Source organism: Dysidea avara, chromosome 4 (assembly GCF_963678975.1).
Source record: "Dysidea avara chromosome 4, odDysAvar1.4, whole genome shotgun sequence".
NCBI classification, from domain to species: Eukaryota; Metazoa; Porifera; class Demospongiae; order Dictyoceratida; family Dysideidae; genus Dysidea; species Dysidea avara.
Genome location: NC_089275.1, coordinates 40,565,050 through 40,592,262, shown reverse-complemented (window position 1 = coordinate 40,592,262; position 27,213 = coordinate 40,565,050). Strand labels below are relative to the sequence as shown.

The following is a 27,213-nucleotide window of genomic DNA, read 5'->3' as shown; positions in this document are numbered from 1 at the left end:
ACAGATGCATACATGCAATGTGATGTTTTTTCCCAACTTAAAAATAAAAATTTGGCATCACTGAAATCTGGAGTCGAAATATAATAATAATTAACGCTTTAACAAACTTAAGGATACAAATTGGATGGCAGTTAGAGACAAGGTAGTAACTACTCTTCTTAAAAGGGGTATGATATTAGCACTAATATGTACAGTCAAAGGGAAGTTGTTACTCTTCTTAAAAAGCCGGGGGTGTGATATTAGCACTAATACAGTCAAAGGGAAGTACATTGTCTCAGTATTGAATCAGTAATTTAATGCTGCTGGTGGACCACCTAGTTGTTCAACACCTTCCTTCAGAAGTTGAAGACAAACTTTTATACTGTAGGAAGTAACATTTCAGTGGCAAACTTGCCACGTGACAAGACCTTTGGTGAAAATAGACACAAAATACTTATAGCTAACTAGCTACTACTCCCTCCACATATGAATGCATTAGCTACAGTTACATGTCACCGGCATGCTGCATGTAGCTAGTGACACATGAAAATATATAATGCTTACTGTACAAAAGTACTGCTATAAGCTCACTTTTGATTATTTGTACACAACTAGCTTGATTCTACTGATGACAGAGAACTGTTGATAGGTGATGATTGGCATTAATAAAGTCACATCTATCTTGAAGTTCTGATATGTTAGCTACTTGCAGTAGTGTTTTTGTTGATGCACTCCAGTTAGACATACAAATTATGAACTCTTGCTGAGAGTTGTACACCTGTAGCAATGCATGGGTTATTTTAACAGGAACTAGTAGCATACAGTATATAGATTATATGATAGGGAATATCATGCTATAGCAGCTACGTAGCGGTGTGTGTGTACTCACTCGTACAAACAATGATCACACGATGCTATAATTATAGGAATGTTGGGTAGCCGGAAATGCTATTCATAAGTTGCACAAAGGATATTATTGTGGTTTTGTGGCCTTGAATCCTCAGCCCACGTTTACGTAATATCACGTGTATCTACAAGGACACTGAAAGGGCGTTTTTGTTATGCTAATCTATACAAGTCAGCGGTAGTGGGGAATACATAGGCGCTGAAATCCGTACTAGTAATACCGGATCAAGCGTTGATGATTGACAAAGACTGAGCTACTGGAGCGAATATTGCGCTAGACTGAGGTGAGTGAAACTTGGGGATCTTCCCGGCCTATGCTGGTGCGGACTGGCAGTGGCCTACTCGAACATTGATCACCGATACACAGTCATGTATACTGCATTAGTGTTAAATGCTCCTTAATCTCTGCCTAGATCTACGTACGCTGCACTTTGTTCATACAATTAGCTATAGGCTACTAGTCTGCCAAGCCTGGCGAGTAGCTCGTCTAATGGATCTACGTATACGTACCTCGAGTTACACTGTACGCAGCTATATACGCTTTTCGTAGTCCAAGCCAGCTGTCTTAGCATGCAACGTAGCCTGCCGCTGCCCACATGCTGTATAGCTAACATGTTAATTTTGAAACTAGTTAGCTATGCTCTGTTATAATAAACACGTAGCTATCTATATAATAAAAGTGTTACAATTTCCATGCCTGTGGCTATGTATACGTAGTTCCTATATGCCCCCTTAAATCATCATAAGATAAGAGGCCCGCGGCCGGCACAGAGAAAAGCATAGCACTGAAAACTAATTATAAGACTGAAGGTACATGATAGCTAATAAGCTTTCCACATCACAGCAGTTATTGTTAGGCCACTCCAAATAAATTCTCTGTTTCCCGTCCTGGACTCAAGCATATTTGCATGCGGGCGGGCGGTTCATTTCCATTATTTCATTATAAGATTGGCAGCTTTTCAAGCCATTATTTGCCTGGCACAACCATAAAAAGCTGCATAAAAGCATGCTTAAGCTTTTCAAGTTGCAAACGTGAAGTTTGTGCCAACTCGATAGCACTGCTGACACGTGAGCTGACACTGTTTCAATATGGTTTTTACTAAGCCTCTCAGTATGCAAGAATAACCAGAAAATAATGGAAGAATACGGAATAATGGAATATTTAGAGCTGACAGTAACTAGATGTGGGCGGTGGACGGGAAACGGAGAATGTATTTGGAGTGGCCTCGTAAATAACGATCAAGATTGCTTCTATACATATATGTAATTCTATGTATGCGTGCAGTGATCAATAATTGTATAATTGTGATCTATATCTATAACGAATAACTGTGCCAGCATGATATATATTCATCACTATTGTTAAATTCTACTTGAGTAGCTTTATTGGATGTGAATCATGCATAACTGAATGGTTGGCAAAATGATTTGGTTTGTAGAGATTTATTGAATCATGCAACTGTTGTGTATATACCGTATGCAAGGAAATTTTGATGTCAAAAAAAATTTGATGAATTTGACGAATTGGTTTAATTCGTCAAATTTAAATTCGTCAAATTTAAATTCGTCAAATGTTTATAAGCGCCCTTAAAAGTACAGGTTTTGCCTACAATTTCTTGATTTTCGTCAACATTTTATTCATCAAATCTGCTGAAGTCTGAATTCGTCAAATTTTTTTGACGTCAAAATTTCCTTGCGTACAGTAAGTTTACTACGATTGATTTTTGGTTGCATGGTTAACTATGGAAATTGAATGCACTAAATCATGTATTGAAAGTAGCCATATCAAGAAGTTTGCGGAGATTTGGCCCAGCTGCACAGATTTGTTCACTATAAGTTGCATAGTTTCTATTGTACTGACACTTTGTACTCACATATCTTTTCACTCAAAAGACAAATTTCAGATTCGCAAGTACCATAAGAATGAGCAACTCTTGGCAAACAGGATGGTACCAAATGAAGCTTAGTACACAAAAACTCCGCTTGTCATTTTCACAATAAAGGAACATAATCATCTGCAATACATTTTCAATGGGCATTTTGATGATTCTAATAGATTCATTCATATCTCATGACACATTTGGATTATTCCGGATTCGCTGCTAGATTCGTTTAGCTTATTCTTGAGCGATTCCAACAAGCCATAGTGAGCACTTATAGCGTAAACTATCACTTGTCAAACCGATGGCAAAGTTGGAGGTTAAATATGTGCATGATTCAGAGCGAGATTATTGCTTTGATTTGGCTTGGACTCCGTCTGGCTAGGTCTGACTAGTAACGCACAGCAAGGCTTGGACTATAAATCACTCCTTAGACTTAATACAGAGCTTTAAAACGATTTTATTAAAGAAGTTCTGTATGCGTACTGAAGTTCTAATGTTCCGGCCTGGATCCAGTACACCTGTGATGAATACACTATACGCAACACAGACAGCCTTTGATGACTCCTTTAAGCAGAAATGTCTCAAAACTTGTGACCTACAAAAGTGAAAAAAACAGCAACAGTAAAGCCTTTAATCAACAAAATATAACAAGTTAAAATAATTGCAGCTGCTAAATTGCTTTGATTATAATTGGACAAATCACCCGCAGCTGGCCTGAAATTTTTGTTTTTGAGCCAAACTTCCTGATATGCAATGAAACCAGTATAAACAGTCTTGTGCCATCAGCTTTTGGTAGAGCAGTAGTTATTTTGTTAGTTACTTCTACCTGATAGTGTGTGGCTTTTATAGACAACTTTTATTCCTCATCAGTCTCACTTTAGGCGAGAGTTGCATAAATTTTTATAACACTTTATTTATTTATTTTTTTCTTGCTACAGTATTTAGTTATTTGTTCTGTATTGTACTAATGTCCTTGTAATGTTTGTTGTTCTCTGTTTTTGTATATATCTTGTGTTTTTGTAGGTGTTACTCCTATAGGCATTTGCCTTTTGTAATTACCTTACCCTTATGGTTAAACAATTAAAAATAAATAAATAAATTATATTGATAGATTGTGCCATGAAGGCACACACATGCATGTGTGCGTACACACTATATACACATTACACACACTCACATACTATGCACTCAATACACCACACTCACTATGCACTATACAGAACACACACAATGCACATGCACAAACTAATGCCTATCGATATACACACATGTGCATGCACATACACAAACACATGCAGGTTATATGCACACTCATACTCATACATGCATGTACACTTATTCTAGCACACATGCAGATCACATGGAGCCACTTACAACTAATGTATAATTATATTCACTCATTGTGCAAGCTATATTTGGCAACAAATACTTGAGTGGTGCTAATCAATGAAACAGACTGTTTAGGGTTAACAAACAGCTGTTTCAGTTCAGCTATAAACATACAAATAGGTCATATAGTTGTTTCATCACCATTTAAAAGTCTTGATACTTTGCCTCAGTGGGAAGAGTGACTCAGTATTTTCAAATTTGCAATGTCCATTACTTAATTTGAATCAAAATTTTTAGGAGATGAGTTTTTAGTGCATCACAGAGAGTTAGTCTGCCTGCTTATGTAAAATGTCCTTGTTTACTTTTTTACAAGACTTCATATTTGTGTATTTGTATGAATGTAGTAGTGATTGTGAAATCTGCCATTGCTAAATTTTCACAGAAAAATATGCATCATACGGTGTACTAATAACCAGCAGAATATTTGTATTACACAGTAATAATACATTATTTGTATCTATACTTGTATATAGCAACAATATACTAAGGTTGAGCAGCGCTGATACAGAGCACAGCTGATGGACACCAGAGGTTTTATCAGACTTAGAAAGCCTTGTAAGTATAATTAGTGATTTATCACGTCGTGGTCCAATGTGATAGTAATGTAGATCCTACCTTTAACCTTAAAGTTAGTTGTAAAGTAGTAATGATGCACTTTTGTAATCTGTCAACATTATTGTTCTAGACATAAATACTGTATGTTGCTGGCTAGTACATTATGTTACAGATTGTGCACATAAACATACATGTATGTGTCTTTGCATGTGCCTGGATACCTGTACATATACCACCACATTTTTCTGATCCAATACCCACAACTGGGAAGAAGAATATAACCACATGTACCTTTATAGTAATCAATTTAAGACGTACATTTTTTAATATAATTTTTTATTGCATTTTAGCTTATGATAAAGTTGATCCTAATGAAATTGATAATATTCTTACTGAGCACTGTAGACTGTGGAAAGGAGTTGGTCTCAAGTTAGGACTGGAAGCTTCTGTACTTAATAATATAGAAGCTGATTACCGTTATCTAAGGAAACGTTTTGATAAGACTCTGAGTGCTTGGATGGATCTGTATCAAGATAAGGCAACTTGGGGTGTCCTGGAACTAGCTATCACAAATTCAAATCGTGCTGATCTGGGGATTAAACCACTTTCAGAAAGTAAGACTGATAGAGGTGCATCATCATGCAGCGAGCTACATATTTAGAGACTCTATGTAGTGTATTTAGTAATTTTACTCCTACATAAATGTTGTAAGCAAAACAATCCCAGTCCTACATGTCTAGCAGGTTTCAATTAAGTTACGTAACTCATTTCACACCTTGTGACACTTGTGAACTCATAATATAAGGTAATTGCCTTATTAGGCATAAGGTTGATACACAAAGGTCATTATGCTGGAATCCTGGGAAGTATTATTAACACTTAACTACAGTTTTGGTGTGGTCATGTTTCAACCCCTTATTTGTGACAAAACAAAATTTTTGTGTGTACTCAATGATATGTACAGGTGGAGTGTATAGAGTAGATACATACGTATATGGACTGATAATGATCACTTGCAGCTGTGTACATACTATGCGTGGGTATTAACATTATATGGGAAGAGCTGATCACATAATTGTACAGTAACTCTAGAATCTATTATATAACATCTCTTTGGGAAAAGATATTTGGAGGTGATACATACACACAGATGGGTATATGTATGCCACCCAGTTCCCAATTAAGATGTATTTCATCACCTTCTTTAAACGCTGTTGAAGTTGTACTTTTGGTCCACAAGTTTCATAGTTCTCTTGTAAGGTTTTATTGTGTTGTCCACTGAACAGTTATTATTGATATGTACATTGTATAGTGCCTGCTACCCAGGCTGCTTTACCACAAGCCCAGCAAGATGGGAACAGTACTTATTTGGAACAAAATGATGGTATGATACTTATCAAATTATATGCATTATCATTGACGGTATGTTTACCTCAGAAGCTAATAAGCGCACTTCAGTGCATATAAGCTCCTGTCTTCATGCTTGATATGCAGCTCCATGTAGCAATGACTCCACCCATAATTCCAAGTAATGTCATGGCTATGTGATCCGTCCCTCCAGAGCTATGCAGTTAGTACTACAATTGAGGACAACAATTGCAACTCTGCATGTTATAAAAAATTTAAAATTAACCAAAAGCTGCACACTGACACCTCAACCTGCACACATAATACAGAGCAATTTCTTGTGCTTAGAATGTGTTGCATGTCCTACGTACCAAGTTGATTGGCCAATGCAGGTGCAGGTTATAACAATAATCCATACTTCCTTTAACTGATAATGGTGTTTATTACTTAGTGACATACTAGAGCCATTTTTCTTGGCTCATTTAAAGACTGTTGCTTGCTTTTCTCTCCTTACCTCCTATCAAACAGGGTCTGAAGACAGCAGTTAATATCCCGGCATAATTTACCAGTTTTTATGGCATGTAATGGGGTATGCGTGACTTAATATGGTGCATGACATATGGTCTCGTATGCTACATAGTTTGACTATGTAGTACTAGCTTAACTTTAAATGTTCAATTATAGCTGGAGCTACCTCTCCATTAGCAATGCCTTCACTTGAGATCTCGAGTATTCCAAGTAATCCTGAACTGGTTGGTGATGGAAATTGGCCTATAACAGCCATGCGACAACTTGATGAACTGTCAGATCAGATATCACTTCTTCCACCAGATGTCACTGATGCCAGCGGTCTACCCACTTATAGAATGAAGGCTAAGCCTCGTGGGATTGGTGTCATCATCAGCAACCGTATTTTTACTTGTGACATGCCTATGAGAAATGGGACTGATAAAGACGCATCTGCTTTAGAGAAGTTATTCACTTATTTGGGATTCTATACTAATCGTTATGACAACTTGAAGGCTGCTGACATGGAGCATAAACTAAAAGAAGTAGCCAGTTTAAATCATAAAGATTATGACTGCTTGATGGTTGCTATTCTTACACATGGCAAACAAGGAAAGTTATATGGAACAGACAAAACTATTCCGATTGCTCCGCTAATAAACCTGTTTGATGGTAATAATTGTCCTATGCTGATAGGAAAACCAAAGATATTCCTGATACAAGCTTGTAGGGGAGATGATTATGATCATGGTGTAAACATGATAGATGGAAATGATACAACAGATTCAGGTATGTGTAAAGCAACTACCTAGTGAATTCACTAACTGTTGTGTAAACACCTTGGACATATTATATTGTATAGCAGTTCAAGGAAAAGTTAAGTTTGATATAAAAGTACATACTAGTGAACATTTATTCCCTACTTCAGTCTATACCCGTGACTGAATTAGGGATGATATCTCCACTAGCACATCTTCAGGTATAGGCAATTATAATAACTTCCCTACTTTGTATTTCTTTGATCCCTACTTAAACTTATTTTCCTTGTAATTGTTTCTGTTTTTGATCTGGCGAACCTGTGGATATCACATTAGTAAACAGAATGATGCCGGGTTTATTGTTTTCATCTTAATGCACCTCAACTATCAATTACTGAAATAGAGAAGTGACAATTACTCTTCATTTTCAGTCTGTACAAACAAAGAACATTATGACAAAAATTTAAGCAATTAATCCAGTCACAATGGAAAACTTGGTTGATTCCTGTTACAAATGTAGGTAAACCATCACAAGGTGCTACTGTTAATCGACACCTTGCACTGTTAGCAAAGATATATGGGACGTAAAGGATGACACAGGTAGAACATGAAGCAAGCATTGTACATCCTGTGATATGCCAAAAAATACCTGTCAAAATCAAACAGTGAAAAATCAAGTCCTTAGAAGTTATGCTTGTTTGAAGGCATCAGTCAGTCAGGTAGGTACCCAGGCAGATAGTCAGTCAGTCAGTCAGTAGAAATTCCACTGAACATCATTTTTACTTTATTGGAGTCATACTGAACACATTTTGGGCTTAGTAATACCTGCCAAGGTACCATGAATGTATTGTGGAGCTGGTTTTCTTCTTTGAGAAAGTGTAAACGTCCATAACCACATGCCTATAAAACTGAAACAATGTAGATGTATTTTTCACCTATCACTATCTTACGCATCACCCTTTGAAGTAAGCAGCCAGACAAATGTGTGGTTGAAACCTTACTCATACTGTGAGCATAGTATGGAATGCTACATGAAATTCATTAGCTAAATATGTATGACTGTTTTGTGATCAAAGGACTTTTTAATTGCTTTCCCAAATGTTACTTTTAGAGGGCATGGTAGAGCTTTGTAAGCTAGCAAGCTATAGTAGTTTCATAAAAGTATTAGGTGAGCACTGCAATGTGACATGGTTTCAAAAACAACAATGTGCTTTCAAAACTAGCCTAGGTACTGATAATCAAGGAAAGTATAACAATGCTCAAATGGTTGTTTTCTACTATAATATCAGTTAGTTAGCTAGCTAGCTATAGCTAAACCTCGATCAGTATAGCTATAGGCACTGCATGGAAGGTAGACTGATTCAGCTTCACAAGTGATACCATGAGTCTTAAAACCTAAGAGAAAGTTGTTATCCTAGCCAAAGTGAAAATAGCTGGAAGGGCGAAGAAAGCCAACTAATTATGGCTCAATCTGCAGGCCATTTGGATTAGCTAACATTAGACCAAACAATACAGATCAAGTTACAAAGGGAGAAGGGGTAATCAGGTCTAGACACAAATCTTCGAGGTCAGATTGTTGTTTATCGATTATACTCAACTGAACAATCGAAGCAGCATATTCTACTGTATGTGATCAATACAACCATTGTTAGCTTCCTCCAATTAACTAGTGCACAGAGTTCGCTAGTTAAATAATTACCTAAGGTGTGGTGTGGTAAAAGAGGGTCCATTTCAAAATATTTTTAAATTTAACCTTTTAAAATTTACCTGCAGTATGGTATTTGCATTCTCTTATATTAAAGATTGCTTGCATGCAAAAGCTGAACTTAGTATAATTTGGAATACACTCTAAATAAGAATATTTCCAAGTTGACAGATGTCTTTAGAAGGTCTAAATTTAAATTATGTTCCTTGTGTTGCTATGTAAATAATGGGTACAAGTTTGCCACACAGACAAAACCTTTATGGCAGTCTCTGAATTTTCAGACTACTTGTACAGAAAAACTTTTGCAGCCACATACAAATCAGGATTAAAACTGGATCACTCTATGTAGACTGTCTGGGTCGATTGGGTCTCATCTGCTTTGTAAAGTATTAAAATTTGATTATCCTCGACAATGTATACACATGAGGCTTCTCATAATTATTTTTAAAGACAAATGAAATGAGCCGTAGTCTAATCCCTTTCACTAGGGTGATGCTCATGTAGTAGATAAAAATGCCTTTTTGTACAGAGGAAGTAGAACTTTAGTCAACCCATAGGAGCCGTATGATGAGACTAGGTGAGCTGAAGTTTGTAAGCAGTGTTGAATTGTGAACAGTCAATAAATGGAAACACACCAAGTTATTTGATTGTGTATCAAGTCTTATGAAAAACACTTTTGTATTAGTAGCCTAACTGCTACCAATGTTCAGGGAGGATCCAAGGTTTGGCAAGGGGGGCACAAATGTAGCAGGCAGAAAGAGCAGGGGGTCTGTGAGGCGCAGCCCCCAAAAGCTATAGCTATTTTATATGTTTCTGGGCAAAATTTAGATATAGAGTGGTTTTATCCGCAACATTAATATCTAATTTTATTGCTTTCTAAGTGGACTTCATTGATCATGAGTTATATAGGGATAAGTGACAGACATGAGTAGTTGAACTACGTAGCTGTAGCTAGCTAATAGTTATGGACCTAAAGAATGGTATATATACACAAGACCAAGTACATTTCATTTGCAAAATATTCTTAGCTGGCTAAGTGTGCTCATGTTGTGCAGCTTTTGCTGCATTATCATTCTTCTGTTTAGTGGGTCTGCCCTGAGTCTTCAGTTAACCTAATTTCAACCCAAATACTGCAGGGACAGAAGCTTTAAATGACAGGTGATGGCTGTGTGATGCATATCAGATTTCAGGCAAAACTTGAAGCTCCTTTTGTTGTATTCAACAGCACAGTATTAGAGCATAATATACTGTAGTCTAACTGTTCTATTAATCGTGCTTCTGCAGTGGCGTAGCCAAACCCGGGCAAGCCAGGGCATTGCCCGGGCATCAGACTTCTTTGCCCCACCATCAGCTCCTAGAGTAATTATAAAGACGTGGGCTGGATAGCTCGAGATTTTGCTGAATTTACTTAACTAGTCACTGTACAAGAATAAGTATAGCACAACTTATACAACACTCACCGTGCCGTTTTTGCCAATGGTTTCCTTCTTTTTGGCTAAACAGAGATGGGGTTATCCAAGGGGTTTTCCCTATGAGTAACTTGATTGTGCACAAATAGAGGAAATGAATAGAAGCAAGATCACGTGATTACGAAAAACCGTGCAGCATCGTGGCAAGGAGTGAAGGACAAAGAATTGGTTTAACTATAATGGGCTGGACGGTTTACATTTGGATTAAGTGATCACGGTAGCTATTGGTGTGGTCAAAACTCGGGAGGCAAAGCAGTCTAGAGGTATTTGTGAAATTAGCACCCATCTATCCGTGTGGATACTGCTCAGTTCAAACGGTATGAAGTACTTGTTCAGTCAGTAATTCTTTTCTTTTTGTTTCCACTTTTCTAGGTTATCAACTGTAGTGGCAGAGCATAGTCATCACATGATAGAGCGCCTCATGCTTTAATTCAAGAATCTTTGTAGTCTGGTGTTAAGACACATGTAGCTAGATGTGTGTAATATGTTAGAAGGCCAATAGCTAGCTAGGTGTTCGCTTCTATTAGGTTGATATTAGTCATCTTGCATACAGTAGTGTAGGATGATACATAATGCATTTTTAAAATGTTATATTGATGTCCATATGAAGATGGGCATGTGTACGTACGTGTGTTGCATGGGAAATGGCTTGCCCACCCATTGCCCAGGCATGGCAAAAGTCTGGCTACGCCACTGCTTCTGTGTTGTAGTCATAGCTCCTGAGTCACAATTAGATCCTATTTGCAAAATGCTAATTCCAAATAGAAGTCGCTTACTGCATGTGATCAGTATACTGTAGTTAATGTCTTGTATGCATTATAATGTGCTGATGGCCAGCAGTGTGGACATATGTCACGTTTAACATTTTTATCTACAGGAACCCTACCAACAATGTCTGACTATATACTAGCTTACTCCACAATTCCTGGCAGTGTGTCATGGCGTAACAGTGCAACTGGTTCATGGTTCATATACACCCTGGTTGGTGTATTCAAGGACAATGCCCACAAGGAACACTTACTAGACATGTTGACTGAGGTAAACAGGAGAATGACAGAATTAAGATTAGGCAGTGGTGGATATAAACAACAACCAGAGCCAGTTACTGGTCTACGAAAGAAGTTGTACTTTAATCCAGGAAAGTATTAAACTATCACTTATAATTGCTGAGCTAAGATAATTTTATACAAAGATCCATACCCTTTATTATACAGCAGTTTTTTGCAAGTTAATTTATTTTTTGTTGTTGGAAGCTACATAATTAACAGTGGCTGATTATTTTATCTTTTTTATCTGTATTTATATTATTATTTTTGTATTAGTGTAAATTCTATAACAATATGTCTTACATGGGCAAACCACTTTTTTCGTAGGAGCTAAGGAAAAGTTCTATATATGCGCAATGATGAAAAGGAAACACATCTAGCTGCTATGCAACTAGGGTAACCCACTAGCAGAAAGACTTCAGAAATTATTTCTGCTCCAGAGATCACTTCTACTTGATGAATTATGTGCTGCATAGCCATAATTAATGCATTAGCCATTGGCTATATTAGTAATCTATTGCATGCATGTCAGTCTCAGTAGCTAGGATTATTCTAAGCACAATAAAGTGGCAACAAAAGAACTAATGAAACTATGCTTTAAATTAGTGTACTTAAAATAGTATGGGGAGGGCTGTAGGTGCTACTAGTGTGTGTAGACCCCAGTAAGGACTGTATGCAATACCAATATACATAGCTAAGTTCTATAGGCTACTTAACTCCATTCAGTACACACCAATATTCAGATTAGTGGACAGCTATCAGTCAAATTTCAAAATTGTTTTTCTGGTAGCTACAAAGCTTTGATGCAAATCAGAGGACTTCACATTGACTTAAGCTGTTCGTTTTTATCATCACCATAGCTCTCATCATAGCATATACCCCGGCAATTTGCAAGCACTAAAACACATCATTGTGGCATCTAATCAAGTCAGTAACTAGCTAGCTAGCTCAATCCATGCACCCTCAACATCAAAACCATAATGCATTGCAGTAATGGAAACAAGAAACACATACATTTTATAGATCCTAGGTTGCTCCTCTGCACTGACTCGCTTCACCGTGCACCTGGGGATGATCTGGGATAGTTTTTTGCATTCAACAATTTTTGTGTCATGTTTTTGACTCCCTGCAACACAGGATTCTTCGTAGGTCCCTAGTGGATGGAATAGTGATTATACATTCAAATTCACTTTACCGCGCAGGTGCTTAGCTACATACTGCCACCGTGTGTTCGATGAGGCAGTGGGTTCGTCAGATGTAGGCGGGGCTTTCAGATCGACCTACGAAGATGGACAATAGTCAGAAAGGCATGGTTAAACTGGGAATGCCTCGTAAGTGATGAGTTTCCTAATCCTAGTTTCTCATTGCATGCCGATTGAGACCATAAGGTATCTATTTTGAGACCAACTGATAAAGAATAAGGAGTTAGCTGAATGAAATCTATGTAATTACTGACACTTATAATTCGTGATCACTGGAATTTGTGGCTTTGTGATTAGTTACAGCAGTGAGAAAGATTCAGCTAGTTCATTGTAGGTGATCATTAATAAGAATATTGACATTTGTACTAGTATGTGATATGGGCGGCCGCTAATTTCTATGATTTACTTACAACTCTTGAACTGGTTCCTGTTTAATTAGGTACAATGCCTTAACAATCTGTTGTTAGCTACTGAGCTAGCCAAATATCTATATTGAACTTTTAGTATATTAGTGATCAGGTAGCTAACACTGAAAAGTAAATACACTAGCTGTGTGATCATCATCATGTCATAGAAAGCATTACCTATGTCAATGTTGTGTTTTGGTGCAATTACGATCATTAGTTGTTGTTGCACGGCCGACCTTTTCTATATGTAACATACTGCTTCAACTCTGGAAAACAGTCTCCTATTCTTCATTTCCTATGCATGTTCATTGACAAACGACTGCAAACAAGCTGGAGCTAGACTCCCTTGCCTGTATTTGTTATTGTGATTGCTGTGTTTTATTTGTAGATATGTTGCAATCTAGGTCATGGCACTCGGTGTGTGCAATAATATCAATGGAGTGTGATCATAGATTCTATACTGATAACATGGGATCGGAAGCTCCATTTCGCATGCTGGCACTCTTTGTTGTACTGGAAGTAATTAATTTGACTGGTGTGTCATGTCATTAGTTATGGTTGCTATGCTCTATTATCATCATTGGCTCTTGTTCCAGGAGCTGTAAGTTCATCCGTATAAAACAAAGAACTGTAATTGTTACGCTAAGCCACACTCGAATTACTTAGTTCCATCATAATTTCAGCAATTGTCTGGAGGATGCTTAGAAATACCTGAAACAGGTACACAAACTATGTGACTTCTCATTTGATAATCTTCTGGAAAAAATGTTAAACTGTACCAACACATGGCACAAGCCCTTCTGTACTTTTATACACTTTCATTAGTTTCCACTGTATGTCTTCAAAGACTAGGCAAATTGTACAAAATACAGTTTTATAGTGTTCCCCAATTTACGTTTTGTCACAAGACAATGTGAGCTTAATTGCATAGAAATACTACAGTAGCTCATATATCATCCTATACACTTATCTTGGTTCTTCACTACCCTTAACTAAGTTGGTATCAAAATAACCAGACTTTTGTAGCCTTCACCAACTGAAAGGTAAGTCCGTGAAACTATGAAGAGTGCTTATTTGGAATGTGCATGCCATATTGAGTCTGCGAACGGAGCTTCCATTCCCATGTTATTAGTATAGTATCCATGATTCTTGGGCCGCACACACACGATAGTATCTATGGTGTGATACAGAATTGTATCACAGTAATCCATTATTATGATATGATATTATCGTGAGTGAGTCAGATATTTTTGTCTCAAAATACTCGTACAGTTGAAGCTTTTGTTTTCAATTATTGAATTAGCTCGCAATATTTTCTGTATTTCTGATGGTTTGCTCTCTATCAACATTTGCTGTATTAACATTGTTGCATTTTGGTATGGCATAGGGTCAGTAAAATTTCTACTATATTATGCAACTTGTTATACTATCATGGTAAACTATCGCATTGTGGTGCAACAATCATGATAATTGATGTAATAGTAAAATCATTATTCACATGACTACACTAAAGTTATGTGTGTACAAGAAGATGCCATTTTTTGAGGGTAACAAAAACATACATGTATGTGCTCTATACTTTTGCCCTCATTTCCCCCCTAAAACACCGTGAAATCTGAAGCCGTAGCAACCTTTTGTCAGACCATGCCATAGATCGTGTAACTAAACTAAGACTATACTCTTGAGATTTTTGCCCATGAAACAACAAGTTGATGATAAAATGACACTAGAGATGTTGTATCATTAAGAATAACCCAAATAGCTAACTCCAGTGTACAAGCAACTCACCTGCTACTTGTAGTGTGCACTGATGTGCTGCACCAAACAAAATATAGTAGAAATGTTTGCATTTTGTTGTATCATCATACAGTTTTTGATCTTGCTTGGTACTATAGAACTGTGTTGGTTACGTACGTAGCTACATATTACGAATGAAGTGGATGATGCATGAAAACAATTTTTCAGCACTCTGGCTGCTTTACTAAGGCAAACCTTTGTGACTTTTAAACACATGCATCAAATATGCTTCCACGAGTGGAATACCTTACCTGCATTTCAGTGTAATACAATTTATGGTATGAACACTTTGAGACCAAGGGTGACATGAACACAACCTGCAAATGTGATATAATAATGATGTGCAGTGAGACTTGTCTATTCTAATCATCTTTAGCCAAAATTAATTTTGTTGACCATATAAGCAGGTTGTTGTGCAGGAAGGTCATTTTATTTGTATACAGTGGCACACATACAGTAGGGTGTATTTAGCTTATGACAGAGATGCATATTTTAGTGGAGTATTATATTAGGATGTGATTTACACATGTGTGATATTAATTACTAATAGATGACCAAAAACCTACTGAAAGTGAACTCAACAGGTTTCTCACAAAATACTGTACATTATGGAGACCTATTGGCCTTAAGCTGAAACTAAAGAGTTCTGTGCTTGATATGATAAAAGGTAGTCATCAAACAGATCAGAGGGAATGCCTTAGAGTAACATTGTGGAAGTGGTTACAGCTAGACAGAGATAATGCAACTTGGCAGACTCTAGAACTTGCTATCACTAATGCAAACCGAGAGGAATTAGACTGTAAGTTTCCCTTAAAATTTAAGGTTATAAATGTACAGTGTAGCTTAGACACTTTGGAAAGACCATTGCCTTATTAGCACCTTATTAAAAGGTGAGGAAGGTTGGCTAGAGAAAAATGGCAGATTTGCTGAGGTGGGATTTTGGGCAAAAAGACTTAAAATTTCATGTAGTAAGAACGTTGCTCATTTGTCAAATTTGCCAAACGTCTGGCTACTATAGTTATGTAAATGGCAAATGATACTATGACAAGTGTCCCAGTTATGAAGATGTCTCTTTTTAAAGTGTCTTTTTGATGGTTCCCACATCAGTGTAACGTGTATACATGTATGCAAGGCTAGAGTTGCAGATTTCAAATAGTAACTTCAAATGCTAAGTGTTTATGCATTAAATATTCCTATATTGAACATGTAAGGTATCAAACTGCCAGTGTCCAAAGCACCAGCGTCTTATACATCATGTACTACATGTGATGTAAATAGTTTTGTAAGAGCATTGCTCCAGGTGCACCAAAGCTAGTGGACTTTCACCTTCATTTTGTCATCTGAGAAGTCTGTAATGATGTAATGGCCATACTGTCATGCTGAATACCTGACATTTGTTGTGTACCCTATATATAGCAAAGAGTAGTAGCTACTCAGAATGTACAGGGCACATAAATTTAATATCCAGGGTGACATACTTGAATCAATTAAATATAGTGTTAATAAATATTGGGCTTAAGGATTAGAGACCATGCTAAGCCCCAGTTGACGGATCTGTAATGAGCTTTGGTCAATTCACTTGTTATAACTTTCAAAGTACTCTAATTGAACAGTCACTATTGACTTTGTATAATGTAATTGACTTTCATCTCCTTTACGTGTTTACTGGATGACACATACCAATGATTTGTAAAGTCCATTATCCATGTGTATGCTGCCTCACCCATCATAATTTAATTCCTGAATTGAGGAGTCAGAATTGTCAACTTTTTATTCTGTCACAGTTTCCTGCTACGTGGTTTGCATTACAGCGGTCCTTCCATTATCCGGCCATCCATTTTCCAAATATTCTATTAAACTGAACTGTGGAAATGACTGTTCTATTAAAGTATTTTGACAAAGGTGTACATTCTATTAGAGTATTTTAATGGAGTTTTGTATACAAATGAATGGACTTCTATTATCCAAAATTTTGAACTCACCCGGAGCCCAATGAGTTCAGATAATGGAGGGACCACTGTGGTTTTAAATGTTGGTAATTAATTTGTACATATCATATTTAGTGCCACCGTTAGGATCAGATGGCCAACCAGTGACATCTCAGTTGGAAGCTACCTCAGAAACTGACTCAGTGTTCGATAGAAGTAAGCATAAAGTACATGAATATTACATTATTTTGTACACATATTGTCCTATGTGCAGTACCAGAGATGGGCGACTTGAATGTGATAGTTGTTCCCCGAATAATGGCTTATTGGGAAGACGTCGCTTTTGCCCTCCGCTACAAGATTCCCACTGTCACAGGCATAAGAGAAACATGTCACACTGATCCTAAAAAATGTTGCCAAGAACTCTTTAAGGATTGGATCAGCACTGAAAATGGTGTCAGCCCTAAAACATGGTCAACGCTACTAAACAAGCTTAAACAGGTTCAGGAACTGTTTTCAGTGACAAAAGAAATAAGAAGAGAAGTAGCCAAGCTTTAGCCAGTCCAGCCATCACAGGAATTTCTATTTTAACATCAGATCATTTTGCCATATTTTGTATTGTTTGTAATTTGTATCAAATATACATGTATGTAACAGTATAGCAGCCGACAGTATACATGTGTTTACAGACTACTATTTTGTAGCTCAAACTTTGCTTCATGCATGCAGTTTAGTAACAAGTTGATGTTGTGCTACTTCTAAAAACCAGGCGCCATGCAGCTAGCTAACTCATCTATGCTACTATAAATTGACCAACTATGTATTACTACTTTACAATAGGGTAATTTTGGGTTATGCAATAACATTATTAGCTAATTCTCGTAATTCATGAAATATTCGTAATTCGTTCAATTACGTTGCCATGCACTGCTAAGGAAGCGTTTGTTAAACAAACCGCTTTTACCAACATATTACGCACAGAAGTATCTTCTAAACTGTTTTATAGTTTGACTAACGTGTTTTTTCCCACAAATTCTCTCGACAAAGCCTCAAAGCTGCTCTTCATTTTCGTTCGCGTACGTAAGGGATACGCCCCCTTTCAACTCGAAGCGATAGGCTATTCCTGGCAGTGTACGAGGCCTGCACCGTTGTTTTTCAGTTGCTAAACGCCTGAAAACCTCAAGGGGAAGGTAGTCTGAGGAAAGTCGCCACACCAGTATTTCAGTCCGCCGAAAAGAAACCACCTCAGAGCCAAGTTCACCTGTGCAGAAGTTTAATACAGATTTCATTTCACTTTAACTTCTAACGTAAAAGCTGCTTTTACCATTATTAAACGATTTTGCTCACGTGGGTGCGTACGGACAAACATAGGTAGATAGGTAGATAGGTACACACACACACTTTTACGAAAACAATTACAGTAAACCAGGCGCACGCCCACAGCCGGCCTTCGGCCGGCTGTGGGCGTGCGCCTGGTTTAAAAATCATAGACTAGTGGTTATAACCGTGATAGTTAGTTGGAAAGGTCAACTTGAAGTTATCCGGTCACTTTAGTGCGTCATTGGTTTGGTTTACGGTGTTGTCCGGACTTACATCATCTAAAGTAAAATGGCCGCTATTCAAGTATTGTTTTGTGCCGGAAAACTCAACAGAACTTTGTTTCAGAGATTCTACTCTAGTACTATTAGTGATGTGGTGATCGCTAGTGCGGTAAGGACTCCTATTGGAAGCTTCAGAAGTAACTTAGCGTCCCTTCCGGCCCCTAAACTTGGTTCCATTGCCATCCAAGCAGCCGTGTCAAAAGCTGGACTGAAACCAGAACAAATTCAAGAAGTATATATGGGAAATGTGCTCTCGGCGGGTATGGGACAAGCGCCGGCAAGACAAGCAACCCTAGGGGCGGGAATTCCCCAATCGACACCCTGCACAACCATAAACAAAGTGTGTGCCTCAGGCCTTAAAGCGATAATGATGGCCTCTCAGTCACTAGCAGTGGGTGACCAAGATATTATGGTAGCTGGTGGAATGGAGAGCATGTCGAACGTTCCCTACTATGTAATGAAAGGTCGTGCTGGTTTTGGCTATGGACATCAACAAGTTGAAGACGCCATTATCAAGGATGGTTTATGGGATGTGTACAATCAATTCCACATGGGTAACTGTGCTGAGAACACTGCTGCTCAACAAGGGATAGGCCGGGAAGAGCAAGATGAGTATGCCATCAGGTCATACCAGCGTTCAGCTAAAGCTGTGGAGGATGGTATACTTGAGAAGGAGATTGTTCCTGTCACAGTGATGATGAAGAAGAATGAAGTGACTATTAGTGAAGATGAGGTACTGAATTGTAGTTAGTACTGTGTGGGTCAAGCAATCTGATACTACAAAGTGGGCTTGTTTGAATAATGTGTAGTCCACTTGGCAAATGGTTTAAATGAGGAATATATGCATACTACATGTGTGAATGCTAGCGTAGTGTAATGTGGGAGGGTAGGTGGACCCTTACATGAGCAAAATGTTTTGCAGAAGCCATCTACTTTTGTTATTAAAAATGTAGACTTGAAAAGTGCAGTATCATTTTATATGGGATTACAGTAGGGTGTATCCATTCACTGGACTGGAATACTGAACTGGACTACTGGACTGGTATAATTTTAGTTTTTGCACATTCTGTGGTTAAAATTTATTGAGTCTTGCAAGCCAAGGGTCCTGAGGGAACCTACAGCCCACTACTAAATGCTGAGTATGAGCAGCAGAGTATGTGATAACTGTCTTAATAATTTCGCTGTGATTTAATATGTCCTACAACACTTATTCCCTACCCTGGTGTACAGTAATGCTGTATGGAATGTATATCAGCAATAATTAACCAGCAATCGACTTGCCAGTTGACAATATCCTTCAAGATATCCTTAGCGCGAGCTCAGGAATTGAGCTAGCATGGATGGACTTGTTTTCAGTGCCGCGGGGCGCAATGATTATAATTAAGCACACGCTGAAAAATTTTCTAATCAGTAAGCCTTTCTCCAGAAGTAAAGGTCTTGCCATGCAAGACTATACTATATATAGCTTGCTCCTTGAGCTCACACTAAGGACATCTTGTCAACTGGCGAGTTGATCGCTAGTTAACTATTGCTGATATACATTCTCTACAGCATTACTATATACCAGGGTAAGGAATAAGTGTTGTAGGACATAATAAATCACAGCAAAATTATTAAGACAGTTTTTGCATACTCCACTGCTCATATTCAGCATTTAGTAGTGGGCTGTAGGTTCCCTCAGGACCTTGGCTTGCGAGACTCACTAAATTTTAACCACAGAATGTGGCAAAACCAAAAATATGCCAGTCCAGTAGTCCAGTCCAGTGAATGGATACACCTGTTCAGGCATCATCAATTCTTCATTTGTCCTCTATTCTGTTGTGGGTGTAACTAATCACTGGACTGGAACACTGGACTGGACTACTGGACTGACATGTTTTTGGTTTTTACACATTCTAAGGTTGGTTTTATTGAGTCTTGCTAGCCAAGGGCCTTCAGAAAACTTGCAGTCTGCTATTAAAATGATGAGTGTGAGAGGTGGAATAAGCAAAAACTTACTTCCAGTGATTTCACCTATTATGTTCTTCTACAGTACATATACCTATAGTCCTTATCAGTATGCTGCAGGGAATGTGCTAGTTATGGTTAACCAACAATAAAGTCTTAGAGATAGTAGCAAGCTCTTGTACAATGTTAATAAATTTGGTCACATATTATAGTACACCAACCAGCACATCTAAGAACCAATCATGATAGCAGAAAAACCCTACAGTCGTGCAATGAGTTTGTATATTGCATGTAGGAATGAATTTAACCACAATAGATTATCCTAGGAAGGATAGGTTGTGTCCAGGGGTCTGAGCTATTTAGTGCAAGGATTCATTGATAGCCAAACATAGCTAAGGCTTACTTCATGACCTCATTAGTAAGACCACCTCATTATGGTGACCATGTCAAGTAGGTGCCAAACATAGCTAAGGCTTACTTCATGACCTCATTAGTAAGACCACCTCATTATGGTGACCATGTCAAGTAGGTGCCAAACATAGCTAAGGCTTACTTCATGACCTCATTAGTAAGACCACCTCATTATGGTGACCATGTCAAGTAGGTCCCAAACATAGCTAAGGCTTACTTCATGACCTCATTAGTAAGACCATAGATAATACACTCCCCCTGGATATGAAACTAATCACGTGCGCGCATGGGCATAGGCGGCGGAAAGGGGGGGGCTAGGGGGCTAAAGCCCCCCCTCAGAATGATATCACACCGAAATTATCTTTCTTGGAGTGGGCTGAAAACCGTGATAAAGATCGAGATACTCTAATAGAGCAGTCACTCTAATAAAGTAGTCAGTGTGTAGCGAGCTATGTAAGGATTTTTATGTAGTTTATCAGTTAGAAATGGTAGCTGGTGAGGTGGAAAGCTCTTGTGAGTTGGTTGTGACCTTTTTTTTTTTTTTTTTTTTTTTTTGGTCTCACCTTACCAAACTATAGAAATAAGTCTGGGTCAGCTCAGCGGAGCCCCCCCTCATATCAACTACTTCCTCCGCCGCTGCGCATGGGTACAATAGAATGTTTGTGGTTCCACCCTAGTTTCGCGTGTCTAAAAATGCGACAGGTAGTAGGAGCTAGTTTACAGTGGTGAACTCTTTTAAGTGTTGCGGTTCATTAGTAGAAGCCATTCAGTGAATTATGCGCTACCGGAACCCTCGGTTGACAGATTGGTTACTGAGTTTACTTCTTGGTCTATATAATTGTGTACGCGTTTTCAGCCTAACCATTCATAGTACCGCACTACTGCCATGTAAAATGGTGTTTCTGTATGGAGTTGCGTGTCACGAAGTAGGTTTGAACGTTTAAAGCCGGTTTTTTAAAGTTCGACACAATGATGTTTATGTATGCGTTTTTTCAGTGTGTATTCAACCCTGAGCTTTGAATTTTTTATCATTTAATCCTTACATTATGAAGTGTGTTATGAAACCCAAATCTTTGCTGCAGCGTGTTTGTGCGTACCAATTGACATTATGCACTGGGACGTCAGCTGCCATTTTACGAAGGGGCGCGAAACTAGGGTGGGACAGGTGGCGCTTATTAGTTTCATATCCAGGGGGGTATATTATCTATGGTAAGACCACCTCATTATGGTGACCATGTCAAGTAGGTCCCAAACATAGCTAAGGCTTACTTCATGACCTCATTAGTAAGACCATAGATAATACACTCCCCCTGGATATGAAACTAATCACGTGCGCGCATGGGTACAATAGAATGTTTGTGGTTCCACCCTAGTTTCGCGTGTCTAAAAATGCGACAGGTAGTAGGAGCTAGTTTACAGTGGTGAACTCTTTTAAGTGTTGCGGTTCATTAGTAGAAGCCATTCAGTGAATTATACGCTACCGGAACCCTCGGTTGACAGATTGGTTACTGAGTTTACTTCTTGGTCTATGTAATTGTGTACGCGTTTTCAGCCTAACCATTCATAGTACCGCACTACTGCCATGTAAAATGGTGTTTCTGTATGGAGTTACGTGTCACGAAGTAGGTTTGAACGTTTAAAGCCGGTTTTTTAAAGTTCGACACAATGATGTTTATGTATGCGTTTTTTCAGTGTGTATTCAACCCTGAGCTTTGAATTTTTTATCATTTAATCCTTACATTATGAAGTGTGTTATGAAACCCAAATCTTTGCTGCAGCGTGTTTGTGCGTACCAATTGACATTATGCACTGGGACGTCAGCTGCCATTTTACGAAGGGGCGCGAAACTAGGGTGGGACAGGTGGCGCTTATTAGTTTCATATCCAGGGGGGTATATTATCTATGGTAAGACCACCTCATTATGGTGACCATGTCAAGTAGGTGCCAAACATAGCTAAGGCTTACTTCATGACCTCATTAGTAAGACCACCTCATTATGGTGACCATGTCAAGTAGGTGCCAAACATAGCTAAGGCTTACTTCATGACCTCATTAATAAGACCACCTCATTATAGTGACCATATCAAGTAGGTCCCAAACGTAGCAAAGATTTACTTCATATATGCAATAATACTCATTATAGCAACTATGTCAAGTAGGTCCCGATTAGGTGTCTGCTGAATGATCATTCTAAATTGCACTTTATAATATCTTTGGCCAAACCTCCTCAATAAGTCTAAGACCACCTTTTAAAACCAGGTATACGTCAACGGCCAGTTACAGGCTGACTGGAAACGTGTGGTTTCTGAAATGGTTTTCCAAAAGGTATGTCTGTATGTTTCTACGTTTGTCTTTCCATGAGCAAAATGTTTTATGTTAATAGGCTAATAGATTCCTTCTAGTTAAAGAAGCGCATGTTCCATGCATAGAGGTATCTCCTCAAGCTTTTTATTCAAATTCTCTGTACAAACTCTCATCAAGGTTACTCTACATTTTCATGCAAAGGGAGTTGGTGATTTGATGCAGTGTGTTCCAAGTTCTGCTTTTGTAGTACAGCTGTGGTCCATGGCAATGTAATTAGTCTACAGTAATTAATGGTTAATTAATATTGATAGTATTTATATTTATTTCTTATCAGTCATTTTAGACCTGGTGTTTAAATGAGCCTGGCATCTATTAAGTCTATTTTTTATAGTGCGTTTATACTAGCAGTTGGGCATGGTACGGTACAGCACGGTACACTTAATTTTGCTAGTGTAAACGGGTATCGATCTGAGCCAAACCGTTACATGCCAGGCTCGCCTGGCCCTGCTACTTCAACTGTGCTGGCTCAATACGGCACGGCACGGTAGACAAATTGAAACAAATCTTGCTATATCCTTGGCTGCTGTACGTAAATACGATGGCTTCTACCATGGCCAAACGTGAAACAAAGTCCAGTTACCATGTTCGACTTGAAATGAGCTGTCCACCGAGTGGTAGCTGCTGATATTGTCCCTCAAACGGATTGCTGGTAGCTTGTATGGCATGTTTATGTATAAACTTGCCCGGCACGGTTATTTCTTTACCAATGTAAACACGCACTTAAAACGTAGCGTACCGTACCAAGCTGGTGCTACTAGTGTAAACACACTATAAGATCACACAAGGTACTGGGTGATTATGGACAAAGTGGTACTGAGAATGTTTATATAGTAGACTTTCAGTTTCAATTTGGGATCTTCATTTGAAACACAAAGTGAAGCATGTTTATCAACTGTGTAGACTTTAGTATATAGTATCACACGGCTCCTGTGTTTATTTTAAGCATCCCAACATTAAACAGACCCAGGCATGTATTAGATGAAGCACCTGGTGGGCCCCTGCATGTATTTAAGACTGGTTTTGTTACAGATATAATGCAATCAGTTAAAATATTAACATAGCATTAATTTTGTTGTTTATATATATATATGATTGAATATTAACTGTATGGGGGAACCTGGTTTTTAGACGTAGCGCAACATCAACTTGGTCTCAAATTGCTCCAGGTTGCACTGTACTGAATTCGCAAAGTGGTATGATGCATACATTTGTGCTGAATATTTCTAATGGTCAGACAGACTGGTAGCCTACTAGAGGTGTGTTAAGCTGTATCTGTATATAAATTGGTGATGTCTTACGTAAGTGTACCAAAACACTCTGTGACAGACATTCTGGAACTTTTGGCAAATGATTTTATTTGCTTTGACATGCATGATAAAAGACGGTATGTGGCAGTCTAAACTTGGGAACTTTTCTACTCATATACAAATGTTATACAAGTGTTACATTTTGATAAATATTGCATAGCATCATAATAATGTAATGTGCTCTTGACAAGTAGATTGCAGTATGATTGTTTGTACACTTTTTGTGCCATACACTGTCATAATTGTACAGTGCATGTAACTGAAATGCTGTACCATTGTGTGCTCATGTATAGGAGTACAAGCGTGTGGTGTTTGAGAAGGTGTCATCACTCAAGCCAGTCTTCCAGCCCAACAATGGTACTGTCACTGCAGCTAATGCCAGTACATTGAATGATGGAGCTGCTGCATGTGTACTGATGACCAGCAAGGCTGCTGAGAAGAATGGAGTGACGCCGTTGGCTAGAGTAGTCGGTATGGAGGTCTTTGTATCTTTGTAGTGACTGTGTTATGGTATATGTGTAGTCTTGTCCTCGACCACCCACATGCTCAATCACGTGAAGGTCATCTGGTTGCTTTGGTCCACTTTCTTGGCCCTAGTGGAATATTGCTACAAACATGTTTCTTGTACTCATTCATACTTATATTCTCTAATGAATAAATTTTTCATTCACTTAAAGGAGTGTTACTTTATAAAAATCACTGCAGTGACTAATGAATGCTGATTAAAACTTTATGTACGAAAACCTTCTTAGCATTTGACTTAGAACAATGATCAATGGCGAAGGAGACCTTTAGACAATTTCTAAGCTAGTTTTTCAGGAGTATACTTTATTAATGCACACTTCCTGGGCCAAGAAGTTGAAGTAATGTCACCAGATACCTTCTCATGATCAAGCATGTGGACAAGACTAGTCTATGTGTTGTGAGTTTTGTGATGTCAACTACAGTGGAAATTCTCAGATATTTGATAAAGCTGTTCCCTGTTATATGTATGGAGCAAGACCTGTTTAGGGCTTTTGGGTCCTAAAATCTTTTGAGTTGGATCAAGATTTTATTCAGTGAGTAGGTCTTCGTATCAGTTTCGTTGCCTTGTCAGTATTAAGTGCAATAGAACTGCTATAAAGTTGTGTACAGAATCCTTATTTAGACTAGTTGGCTGATCTGGTCAGCAGTCATGAGTTTGATGCTTTCTGAAATTCCATCTCATTATGATTTTGTATCTTCCCATGTTTATTTTCTATGTCATTATCACACACTACTTATACCCCCCATCACATACAGGGTACGGCGATGCTGCAGTTGCTCCAATAGACTTCCCTATTGCTCCAGTCCCAGCCATGCAGAAGGTGTTAGCTGCTTGTGGTATGAAAGTTGATGACATTGCTATGTGGGAGATCAATGAAGCATTCTCAGTTGTCGTACTAGCCAACATCAAACTAATGGGACTCAATCCAGAACTGGTTAACAAACATGGTGGTGCTGTCTCTCTTGGCCATCCCATAGGAATGTCAGGCACCAGAATACTGGCTCACCTTGTGCACAATTTGCAGCCTGGAGAGAAGGGGATGGCTAGTATTTGCAATGGAGGGGGTGGGGCTGCTGCCATGGTGATTGAAAAGCTATAGATATCAAAATGTATTGGTGTATTTTAATTCACTATTGAAATGCACTGTATTTACTTTGTGTATTATACAGGTAACCTTTAAGTACATATTTATATTTACTAAAAAGTGAGGTTATCTTATTTTAAGTTTCTGTACATTAACTCCCAAGTATTCCAGCCTCTTCCCAAAACAACTCATTAATGTTTTTGTAGTCTGTCTCAATGCCTGACAAACTTGTTGTGGGGGAGTAAGCAATTCACATAATCGTTCTATGTTAAGGAGTTAGCTTAGTTCACAGCACTGTAACTTATTTTGTTTGTTGGCTTCTGTGTTTACTGACAAGATAAGTTGGTGTATGCCATAAAATCATTGTTACCAATAGTGTGTATGCGGTCAGTTCCCTGATGATAATAAGCTGTACTCTAGTCTGCTAAACTGTGTTCTTACGCGTCAAACAACGACAAGCGTTCTGAAGGATGACAGTGCATAGATATTAGAATCTACGTAATAATGCGGGCGGCGCCACAATAATTATTATAACACAAATAAAGGCGGTGCCATAAGTTAGCATAGAAAAATTGCCGGTGTCACAGTGATATATGTTTCCCCGGGTAACGTGTTTCCCGCACACATATCCCTAGGGATCCGTGTTTCCCCGCACACATATCACTAACTCGCTAGCGACCTACAAGTCACAGTGATATGTGTTTCCCCGGGTAATATGTTTCCCCTTTATAAAGCATGTGCAACGTAGCTACGTATAGTGTTAGCATAGGCGCGCATGCACTTTTAATAATCATAGCTAGCCATATAGCTACCTTGACAACTCAGTGGCGGATCTAGGATTTTAAAAGGGGGTTTCTGAAAGTTAGTTTAGCTAAGTAAGGCAACTGATGACATTTCTCCAGAAAATTTTGAGATTTTAGATCGGATTTTAGGCTAATTTTAGTTAGCAATTACAATCAACTCAATGCTCTAAACTGTAAATACTATATACCTAACTACAGAGCAATTATGGTGCAAATATGGTGACTACAAGCTGTAGCTTCGATTGCTCTATTAGAGTATCTCGATCGTTTTTAATGCAGTGGGAGATGAAAA

The 27,213-nt window shown here is 38.3% G+C and overlaps 3 protein-coding genes across 4 annotated transcripts; all 3 read left to right on the top strand.

Annotated features, from left to right (window-relative positions):
• Positions 1-1,020: 1,020 nt before the first annotated feature.
• LOC136254015 (caspase-7-like) lies at positions 1,021-11,846 on the top strand. 2 transcript variants are annotated; one of them, XM_066046653.1, is made up of 6 exons: positions 1,021-1,169; positions 4,631-4,712; positions 5,063-5,326; positions 6,025-6,096; positions 6,744-7,355; positions 11,376-11,846. In XM_066046653.1, exons 2-6 carry the CDS (start codon positions 4,676-4,678, stop codon positions 11,645-11,647), a joined length of 1,257 nt encoding a protein of 418 aa, XP_065902725.1. In that variant the 5' UTR covers positions 1,021-1,169; positions 4,631-4,675; the 3' UTR covers positions 11,648-11,846. The 2 variants fall into 2 exon arrangements, with proteins under 2 accessions (XP_065902725.1, XP_065902727.1); XM_066046655.1 differs by lacking the exon at positions 4,631-4,712 and having other exon boundaries at positions 1,028-1,169.
• Positions 11,847-12,714: 868 nt separating this feature from the next.
• On the top strand, positions 12,715-17,547 carry LOC136252143 (uncharacterized). Its single transcript, XM_066044533.1, has 4 exons — positions 12,715-12,875; positions 15,501-15,749; positions 17,014-17,094; positions 17,153-17,547. Exons 1-4 carry the CDS (start codon positions 12,833-12,835, stop codon positions 17,434-17,436), a joined length of 657 nt encoding a protein of 218 aa, XP_065900605.1. The 5' UTR covers positions 12,715-12,832; the 3' UTR covers positions 17,437-17,547.
• Positions 17,548-18,438: 891 nt separating this feature from the next.
• LOC136252142 (acetyl-CoA acetyltransferase, mitochondrial-like) lies at positions 18,439-26,334 on the top strand. Its single transcript, XM_066044532.1, has 3 exons — positions 18,439-19,212; positions 24,802-24,979; positions 25,790-26,334. The coding sequence occupies exons 1-3, from the start codon at positions 18,487-18,489 to the stop codon at positions 26,131-26,133; spliced, it is 1,248 nt and encodes a 415-aa protein (XP_065900604.1). The 5' UTR covers positions 18,439-18,486; the 3' UTR covers positions 26,134-26,334.
• The last annotated feature ends 879 nt before the right edge of the window (positions 26,335-27,213 follow it).

Excerpts from the sequence above, each read along its gene's own strand:
- LOC136254015 (XM_066046653.1), top strand. The coding sequence starts at position 4,676 with ATGGACACCAGAGGTTTTATCAGACTTAGAAAGCCTT. Across the intron at positions 6,097-6,743 it reads TTATTTGGAACAAAATGATG|CTGGAGCTACCTCTCCATTA; the intron begins GTATGATACTTA and ends GTTCAATTATAG. Across the intron at positions 7,356-11,375 it reads AAATGATACAACAGATTCAG|GAACCCTACCAACAATGTCT; the intron begins GTATGTGTAAAG and ends TTTTATCTACAG.
- LOC136252143 (XM_066044533.1), top strand. The coding sequence starts at position 12,833 with ATGGACAATAGTCAGAAAGGCATGGTTAAACTGGGAATGCCTC. Across the intron at positions 12,876-15,500 it reads GGTTAAACTGGGAATGCCTC|ATGACCAAAAACCTACTGAA; the intron begins GTAAGTGATGAG and ends AATTACTAATAG. Across the intron at positions 15,750-17,013 it reads AAACCGAGAGGAATTAGACT|TGCCACCGTTAGGATCAGAT; the intron begins GTAAGTTTCCCT and ends TATCATATTTAG.
- LOC136252142 (XM_066044532.1), top strand. The coding sequence starts at position 18,487 with ATGGCCGCTATTCAAGTATTGTTTTGTGCCGGAAAACTCAACAGAACT. Across the intron at positions 19,213-24,801 it reads TGACTATTAGTGAAGATGAG|GAGTACAAGCGTGTGGTGTT; the intron begins GTACTGAATTGT and ends GCTCATGTATAG. Across the intron at positions 24,980-25,789 it reads GCCGTTGGCTAGAGTAGTCG|GGTACGGCGATGCTGCAGTT; the intron begins GTATGGAGGTCT and ends CATCACATACAG.